At 37.0% G+C, this 10,003-nt stretch overlaps 1 protein-coding gene across 3 annotated transcripts; it reads left to right on the top strand.

Moving 5' to 3' along the window:
• Window positions 1-373: 373 nt before the first annotated feature.
• LOC133482163 (P2X purinoceptor 5-like) lies at window positions 374-8,819 on the top strand. Of its 3 annotated transcripts, XM_061781927.1 has the most exons (12): window positions 376-779; window positions 1,511-1,661; window positions 1,809-1,880; window positions 4,956-5,031; window positions 5,643-5,739; window positions 6,060-6,137; window positions 6,213-6,351; window positions 6,423-6,559; window positions 6,637-6,730; window positions 8,181-8,246; window positions 8,331-8,413; window positions 8,486-8,819. In XM_061781927.1, exons 1-12 carry the CDS (start codon window positions 643-645, stop codon window positions 8,547-8,549), a joined length of 1,194 nt encoding a protein of 397 aa, XP_061637911.1. In that variant the 5' UTR covers window positions 376-642; the 3' UTR covers window positions 8,550-8,819. The 3 variants fall into 3 exon arrangements, with proteins under 3 accessions (XP_061637912.1, XP_061637911.1, XP_061637913.1); XM_061781928.1 differs by lacking the exon at window positions 1,809-1,880 and having other exon boundaries at window positions 374-779; XM_061781929.1 differs by lacking the exon at window positions 376-779 and having other exon boundaries at window positions 1,638-1,661; window positions 1,846-1,880.
• Window positions 8,820-10,003: the final 1,184 nt, after the last annotated feature.

Raw genomic sequence — 10,003 nt, 5'->3', positions numbered from 1 at the left:
AAGTTTGCGTTGTTGTTGTTTTTAGTTCAGAGTAAAACGTGAATATTTGGGTTACATGAAAACACTCTGGCTTTGTGAATATCATTTGCCTAATAAACATAGAGTTTACAGCATTCTCTAAATCGTTTGTAATAGGTGCCTTTTAGAAAAAAAGAACATTTGTTCTTCCATTAGATTGTGCTAATAATATATAATTATGAGTAAGTACCTTTAAAATTGAGTCTTGGGGTACTAAAATAGATCAAATAATTCAATGCAAAGGAAAAGAAAAAATATATATATATATATACACGTATTAGCAGTTACATACAAATTATTGAGAGAAAACCTGAAGCAAACTTAAAATTTTAAAGGAGGGACACAAATTAAACAGGCTTTTTTTTTTTTTTATCTCGTGTAAATTGCTTCACTACCTGCGCAGGAGATGACGTCTCGATAATGCCCCCCTCCTCCAAAATATCATCGCACTCACAGCAAAAGTAGGGGCAGTGGGTGAGAGGAGAGCATCTGGTGATATCCAACTGCAGGCTCGTCCACTTGCAGCAGGAGCAGAGATGAGCCAGGGGCGAGTTGTTGACTTCCGAAATGGGGCTCGATCGTCTCATTTCTTGATGTGACGACGACCGACGCGACGTTCGCAGGATGGCCGCGAGTGGGTGTAAAGGACGATTTTTATCTTTTTTGGACTACAAAACGGAAAAATACATAGTGGCCAAAAACAAAAAAGTTGGAATTTTGTACAGACTTATCCAGTTATCTATCATCGGTTACATTATAGGGTAAGTGAATCTGTGATTCCGCCTGTCCCTTCGGGTGGGACATACGTTTCCATACATAGGAAAAATATTTATGGATCTGAAAAATAATTTGTAAAAGAAAAACACACCAAAAAAACGTATGGCCTATCCTGTAGATCCTACATACACTATATTCATTTTGATTTAAAATTCAAACATTATGAAATACTGTACAGGAATAAAGTATCTACCCTTACCCTTATGATTAATTGTAGTTCATCAGTGAGATGAATGTAAAAATGTGTTCACTCACTAGCAACATTTTTTTTAAAGTCTATATGTATTATATATTTAAAAAAAAGTTAATCTTGAATAATATCAGATGCATTTGTGAGGTGCAGCACGGTGGCTTTGTGAAATAATAAAAACATTTTCTAATTTGAATATACTGAAGTTTTTTATTCTCGGCAGCATGGTAACGAGTGGTTAGCACGTCTGCTTCACAGTCGACAGGTCCTGGGTTTGGCTCTCCTGTGTGGCGTTTGCATATGCCAAGTTTCTCACACATTCCGAAAAACATGCATATTAGGTTTATTGAAGACTAAATTGTCCATAGGTGTGAATGCTTGCCTATATGTGTCCTGCGATGGGTTGGTGGTAGACTCCTGCTTACCCGCTGAAACCCTATGAGGATACATTAGTATAGATGTGTAATTGGTTTGATGAGGATCAATGTGCAATTACAGTACTTGAATCTTTCTCCCTGCTCCCAGGTGGGTTTTCTTAAGCAAGAAGGGCTACCAGGAGAAAGACGAGGCCATACAGAGCACAGTTATTACTAAACTGAAGGGGGTCTCGGTGACCAACACCACCGAGTCGGGTGTGCTGGTGTGGGGGCCGGAGGACTATGTCATCCCACCACAGGTGAAAACACACACAATCCTCAGCCAGGTGGAGATAATCATAAGCAAAAGCAAACATAAAAGTTTGCCTAAACTAATAAGAGTGTCAATGTTAAACATACAGTACGTACTTGTTGCTTTCATGACATACATTGCTTTCTACATGCAGGGTGAAGCTGTTCTTTTTGTTGTCACTAATTTCCTAGAGACCCCCAATCAGAAGATTGGATACTGTGCTGAGGTATGAATATTCAAGGACAAGGTCATCATGTGTTCAAATATTGATCATTGTTTTTAAATTAAATAATGTTTTTGTAGTGCATGAGAACACTGAGCGTGCCCGAAGCACAAGCAAGGAGGAAGTTTAACTTTTTACTCTTTGTTCGGGTACATCTCAATACATTTGAATACAGTATCTTAAAATTTATTTCAGTAGTTCAATTCAAGCGGCACGGTGGCCGACTGGTTAGAGCGTCAGCCTCACAGTTCTGAGGTGCGGGGTACAATCCCCGTCCCCGCCTGTGTGGAGTTTGCATGTTCTCCCCGTGCCTGCGTGGGTTTTCTCCGGGCACTCCGGTTTCCTCCCACATCCCAAAAACATGCATTAATTGGAGACTCTAAATTGCCCGTAGGCATGACTGTGAGTGCGAATGGGTGTTTGTTTCTATGTGCCCTGCGATTGGCTGGCAACCAGTTCAGGGTGTACCCCGCCTCCTGCCCGATGACAGCTGGGATAGGCTCCAGCACGCCCGCGACCCTAGTGAGGAGAAGCGGCTCAGAAAATGGATGGATGGATAGTTCAATTCAAAAAGTGAAACTGATATTCGAGATTCATCAAATAGGAAAATACTTTTCACAAGGCTAATTCCTACCTAATTTTTACAGTATATTAAAAATCATTTTGATCAGTTCTTATGCAATACTAATTTGTTGAGAGGTTTTCATTCGTTGCGAGTTGTAATGATCAAAATGGTGAAAAAAAATCATAAAAGATATTTCACTGTGTGTAGTGAATCTACAGTAGAGTTTCATGTTTTAATTGAGCTCCTGAAATAAATTGAGTTTTCTACAATTTTCAAATCTTTTTCTTTAGATGCACCGTACACACAATACGTAACTCAGAAATTCATATTAATTTACCATTTTGCTGTGGACACGTGTAACATCCAGGGATGTTGTATTACAGCTAAACCATGGAACCAAGGTTTGGATTTTTTAAGCAATTTATTACCATAGCAAATAAGACTCAAACTGTTTCCACCTTTTATATTATAGGCAATTTATATGGAGCATTTTGACATTCTTAACTGTGATGCAAAAAAAAAAAAAAAATGTCGCTGGAAAATAAACTAAAAATAAAACAACATAAGTGGTCAAAGGAAAGATTACTGAAGGCAAGTCGACCTCATGCATCACGCATTTTGACATTGTTAACTGTTTATGCAAGGGTAAAAAAAAAAGGTAATCGCGGGATAGCAAAACTTATGCACAACAATAAATCCACTGTGTCCTCACCATTAACTCTGACAACACAGATGAATGTGCAGAGGGAGGATGACTTTGTGTGCCTGGGAGGTGAGTCTCCTCACTTTTATACTAAACAAGCTCACAGGGTTTAGAGTCAATACTTCTTTCATTATTGACATCAATTTACTGTCATTTTAGGCACATTGTACTGAGCAGCCGGGACAGAGATGTGTGTATCACATACCCACGGCGTAATAAGTTCCATTTCCTCCTCTATTGTTGTCATCACACTTTTTCCTCTTTGGCATCACTGGTACACTAATGTGGTGGACTTTTATGTGACTGGAAAAAAAACGTTGGACAGATTAGAAACACGCTAGTTTTTGAATACAACTCCGAAGCAGAATAATCACTGCAGAAATAGCTCAAGTGCCTCCATTCAGCCATGCTGCCTAAGTCAAAGCACCGGCACCAGTCACTGTGTAGTTTCTCCATAACTCCTCTGCTTGTGTGTGTGCAAAGCTGTCGCAGAGTGTTTACTTTCAAGCTGTTTTATTTGCTCTCTTGAGGCCTGATCATCTGGAAACTATTCTGGACTTGTGTGTCATGCTGCCATATACACATTCTATTATAGAGGGGGCAAAGTATGGTCAATGGGCCACATCAGTGGCATCATTAGGCCTCTCTTTGTGGGGCTTTTACATATACATATAAATGGCATATATATATAATATATCTTTGGCATAACTGGTAGCATAACAAAAAGCCAGTTAATGTGGTGAACCTGTCACCATCTCTCCCATAGTCTGCTGGGATAGGCTCCAGTTCACCCGCATAACCAAGAATGCAATCGAAAATGAAGGAGTGGAACAACTAAATAAAAAATAATCTTCTCTCATTGTACATTGGTTGAGCCTGGGTGTAAATCAGTGTTGCTAAACCTTAGATCCATTAGTTTAATGTTGAGGTGCATATTTCTAAAAGGTTCCTGGCATCCACTTCACTGCCTTCACCTTGCCAGCACCCCAAAAAAACAACCAACATGCACCAGTGCCACGCAGTCACTGCGCTTGTGTACATTTGTGTCCGCCTACTTAGTTCTGACCTTATGAATCAAATTGCAGTTAAACAAAGTGGTGTGGCAATTAAACACAGTTTCTCGTCTGTAATGGCCAAGTTGCGCTGGGGTCTTAAACAGTTTTGTTTTTTGGACCAAAAAACAAATTTTGCAACCCAAACCTACAAAAACATAATATTTACGTCTACAGTATTGTTAAACATGGACAAATACTAGACATAAAATCACGTGTGTTCAGTGTTCATGTTTTTAAAATGCAGTTTTTTTTAGATACATTAAAATTAAGACAAAAGGGACAGAAAGCCCAGTGTTTTATATTTAGTAAAGTGTAGGGTTTTTTAAATTGAGCAATTTTTATTCTTGTAAATACATATAATTGACATGTTCTGCTTCTGTTTGTGCTCAATACAAAGTAAATTTTCTGGCCTTGCTCCTCAGTCCCTTAATAGTGTTTAAAGTCGTTTGCACACGAAGAGCTCTTTTCCAAAACAGGATAAACTTGGAAGAAAATAAATAAAAAAAAAAATATATATATATAAATATATATTATATATATATATATATATATATAAAATAAATATATATATATATATATATATATATATATATATATATATATATATATATATATATATATATATATATATATATATATATATATATATATGTGGGTCAGGACTTAATAATCATGAGAAAATCTGGGTCCCAGGCTGAAACCTGTTGACAATCCCAGATTTAAACGCAATGAAACGCTTGGTCCTTGTTTTTCAGAGCCCCAAAGTCCTGGATGGACACTGTCAGGAGGACGAGGATTGTGAAGAAGGAAAGCTCGTGGTGGCTGGTCATGGTAGGACGTTCCTAACTGTTATGGTACAACACTCCTCATGGGCCACAAAACTTAACTACTGTACCATACAGTTAATTCAAGAAAATACACATCATCTCCACTTGTGAGTGATATTAAGTTTCAGATTACTTTATATTAAATTTATTTAAGTACAATATAGAAATTCAGATCGACAGCCTATTTATCTTATGACCACAACATGGCAAATAAGTATGTTGTTAAAGCTCATCATGTGTGGAGCAGGAAATTGTTCAATTTCACTTAATTGGTCCAAAGATTATTATGTATTTACTACAAATAATGTATCTTTGTTCATCTATCCATGCCAGTGACAAATAATGACAGGCAGAACAGTTAAATGCTCTTCTACTAGATTATAGAAGCTGGGTAAATTGAGAAGAGCTAATCATACTGTACATAGTTTTTGTGACATTTTTGTTGAGTATGCCATGAGATTCTTCTGAGGTAAAATATGTGCCATGGCTCAATAAAGGTTGGGAAATCCTGATGAATGGTAGAGACCTCTTAGCTTGAACGCAGTCTGTCCAGAATGTTCTGATTCCTGCCATAGGATATAATGGAAACAAAAATAATGTACTTTTTTTCTGAAGGAATCATGAGTGGACAATGCTTACGCAGGAGTGAAAACCCCAGTGGAACCTGTGAAATCTTTGGCTGGTGTCCTGTTGAAAGAAAGTTCAAACCAAAGTAAGGCACCATATTGTTTTTATTGAATTATTTTCTAGTTAGCTCCATTGGATTTCATCCATCCATTTTTTTATAGCGCTTGGTCTTATTAGGTTAATCGTGATCGTTGGAGTCTATTCCAGTTGACTTTGGGTAAGAGGCAGGGTACACCTGGACTGGTTGCCAGGCAATGTCAGTGCAGATATCAAAAAAAAAAAAAAAAAAAAAAAAGAACATTCACACCTAATCTTCAATTAAGCTAATATACTGTACATGTTTTTTTTTTTTTTTTTGGAATGCGGGAGGAAGCCAAAATACGGAGCTTTTTTCTTTTGTAACAGATCTCTGCTGACGAACGCGGAAAACTTCACCATCTACATCAAGAATTTCATACAGTTTCCCAAATTCCAATTTTCCAAGTAAGTTCTTCATCATACACGAAGCATATGAAACTGTACACACACTGTACCACTGTGCTTGCTTTGTGCTCTCAGGTCCAACATTCTGGAGACAGCAGATGTGTCCTATCTGAAATGCAGATACGATGAAAAGCTCCATCCTTACTGCCCCATCTTTCGCCTTGGAGACATCACCGCACGAGCAGGATACAACTTCAATGACATGGCAACATTTGTGAGTGTTATCATTATTATTATATCTTGTTATCAGGTCCACAACTAAATAGATGTATTGTTTCGCCTTAGGGTGGCTCCATTGGCATTCAGATCCAGTGGGACTGTGACCTTGACAAAGGTTACACTGAGTGTCACCCACAGTATCAATTCAGTCGCCAGGACATCACCGCCTCCAACAAGACCATTGCAATGGGATTCAACTTTAGGTTATTTACAATCCAAAAGAAATTGATCTGTGTGCTTTTAAATGTGTGCTAATAGTCTGATTTCAACTTTCAAACAGACACACTCGCTATTATAAAAACACAGCAGGCGAGAGTTACCGATCCCTATACAAAGTCTATGGAGTCCGATTTAACATCATGGTGAATGGGAGGGTAAGCAAAATGTATTTCCATATTATCTATTCAATGGTCAAGTTGCTGTCCTGTTTGGCACCTTGATATTCTTGGCTTTGAATTTACAAAAAAATTGTTTAAACATTTTTTATTAAATGAGGGTTTTCTATGTTTTACTAAGAAAATACAATTGTGTGTAAGCTGCTGACAAAGGACATTGTTTTTTAAAATGCAGAACCAACAAAGTATTTTATTTATTATTTTCTTTTTCTCAGCAAGTAGTTCCATTTTTATTATGTTAGGTTAATTTTTTTTGTGTTTAACTAAAATTAAAAAAAATCTGTGGCGGGCACTGTTTGACGATGACATATAAAATTTGGTGGTCAATTTTATTATGCTGGTAAAAACAATTTATGTTAATGTTGGATAAACTTACAAGACGTACGTAAATAATGAAGTCAACCTTTTGCCCAAATAATATTTGAAGAAGTTCTGTATTGAACAACAAACACATTTAGTAACTAATGTGGGTCTTCAGAATGGACCTTACAAGTGAGGAAAACAAATCTTTGAAAATGTATCATCATTGTTGATATAATAGTAAAATTATACTGTATATCATTTCAATGTGATATTTAATGGCATTAATAAAATGTAGAAAAAAAGCACAACACAGTACACTGATATATATTAATCCATCCATCCATTTCCAACGCCGCTTATCCTGGTTAGGGTCACGGGGCACTGGAGCCTATCCCAGCTGACTCCACACTGAACTGGTCGCCAGTCAGTCACAGGGCACAGCTAGACACAGACAACCATTTGCACTCACATTCACACCATCACTGAGTGGGAACTGAACCCACACTGCCCGCACCAAAGTCAGGCGAGTGCACCACTACACCATCAGTGCATCTGATTCATTCATATATATATATATATATATATATATATATATATATATATGCATATATGCATTTTTTTCTAAATTATGTATCTAATCATATATATGCATTTTTTTCTAAATTATAAAAAGTGTTCGATGTTAACATTTAAAATTGTATTTATATTTCATTGTAATTTTAGTTCATGGCATGAAAATTCATTTTCAATATCCTCTGTATTTATGTATTAAAATGAGCATTTATCAATATGTATTCATCACACCTTATAATTTTTTTTAAAAGATTTTTTGTTTTGTTTTGGGGAGTGCATTTTACCAGAAAGTACAAAACAATCACAATACAATCAGTCATACAATGATTTTGAAAAGTACTTTTTAAAATAAAATGAAAAAAAATCTAAATAATGTATTAGTCTACATTAAAAAACAACAACCAGTCTTACAACTTGACATTGTTTTATTTTTTTAAAAATGTATCCTATTTTTTAATTAAAAAAATAAAAATAAACATAAAATATATGTAAAAAAAAAAAATGTAACTGTTAAAAGGGAGTGTGGATTAATGAATTCTCCTGTTGTTCATAGGCTGGAATGTTCAATATTGTCCCGACAGCCATCAGTGTCGGCTCAGGTTTAGCTTTAATGGGCGCAGTAAGTAAGAGCTATCTTTTATTCTTATTTTTTTTCATGAATTAGTTTTACACGCATGATACAATGCAAATTTGGATTGTACAGGGAGTGTTCTTCTGTGACATGATCCTTCTCTACATCATGAAGAACGGCACCGCCTATCGGGAGAGGAAGTTTGAAGGTTCCAAGTATGTGCTTCTAATACTTTCAGGACCACTCAGACCACTGATGCTATGCTAATGTCAATTTGTTCTCCACAGACAGTCAACAGCTGCTGGCAACCTCCCTGAAGTCAGACACGAGAAAACCAGTCTGGCGTCTTAGTATTTGAACTTTGAGTTTGTAACATATTGTGTATATATTTCAAGTGTGAGGCCTTTCATATTAATATAAATAAGTCTTACTTTGCCCATTCTTTCTGCGGCTGAAACACAAGAAGACATTTAGCAATAAAAGTATTGTCCTGTATTGAAATATTAGCATAGGCTATAGCCAAACACACAGTGTAACAATAAGAGTCATCATTAAGCGGAGTACACCCATAGTGATAATAAGTCCTGATTTGTGCATGTTCCTCTCCCGTTTCCAATCAAAGTCAACAAAGGCTAAATTGTCGGCTGTCTCTAAAAGATCCTGATCGATTATCCTGTGGTGTGGCGTGCGTTGAGAGTGACTTTTCCTCCCAGGTTTGCTTGGAAAAGAGTCGGGGACCAACTCTCGTGAATGTTAAACCTGGTCAACAGTGAGTTTGTCCGAGCCACAGACTTCGTCATTGCGACGTCAAAGTTATCAGCTATGCTAAATGTTAGTCTAGCTTCTAGTACTACTCTTTCCTCTTTTTTATTTTTTTTTATTTTCGTGCAGTCTGGATGCCCTGTGGCACCATGCTGCCTCTCACAGGTCACTTGGTACTGCGACAGATATCTTGTTTGGGGGAGGAGAGTCGCGAATGTCGATGGAGATATCGTTGTGTGTCTGGTGCGTTGTGTTGGTCATCGAGACTACACCATACAATATGAGAGCAGTAAGAACACATACAGATTTTTTCCCTTGTCATGTGTGGGGTCTGTCAGATTTTAAAAAAAAATCACCATGTGCAGGGGCGGAGCTACGTGGTGGCCAGGGGTGGCCGCGGCCAGACTGAAGGTCAGCCACCCCGCTGGAACCCCCACTATAGTGCTTTTCATGATAGAAAAATTTCGATCAGAAACCCCCCCTGACGACTGATTTCAAGCGGCCCACTATATATTTTCTGGCAACACCAGCGACTATGTGTGTACTCCGCTTAAGAGACATGATTGTTGAAAACAGAAATCTAGGCTGTCTTGCACTTCCCCTTTCCTTGCCAGGAGATGTCACTAGGGTAGTGGGTTTGAGTTTCTCAAAGCACTGTGCTTTACTTTTTATGTTGAGTCAATACCCCCTCTTTCTGCACACAAAAAACTACAACACTGATTATGGTTGTCAGTTATGGTTGGCAAACAATGTAGTTTAACAATTAATTTTAATGTAAAAAAGCAGTTTAAATACAATTAGCCTACTACAAAAACAAAGCTCACCACCGACCACTGTTGAGTGCTACTACACTTTACAAAAGTAACACAATGACAACACTACTAAACAATTAATAATGTAAGGCAATACTAATAAGATTACAATCTTTAGCTTCTTTTTTAATAAAAGTTTATACTCAAGAATTGTTTTTAAAATTATTTGATTCATTTAAAATTTTACATAATAAAAATAACAATCATTAATAATAGTGACTATATACAGAC

Source organism: Phyllopteryx taeniolatus, chromosome 8, assembly GCF_024500385.1.
Source record: "Phyllopteryx taeniolatus isolate TA_2022b chromosome 8, UOR_Ptae_1.2, whole genome shotgun sequence".
In the NCBI taxonomy this organism is placed as follows: domain Eukaryota; kingdom Metazoa; phylum Chordata; class Actinopteri; order Syngnathiformes; family Syngnathidae; genus Phyllopteryx; species Phyllopteryx taeniolatus.
This window is presented reverse-complemented; position numbering and strand designations above follow the sequence as displayed.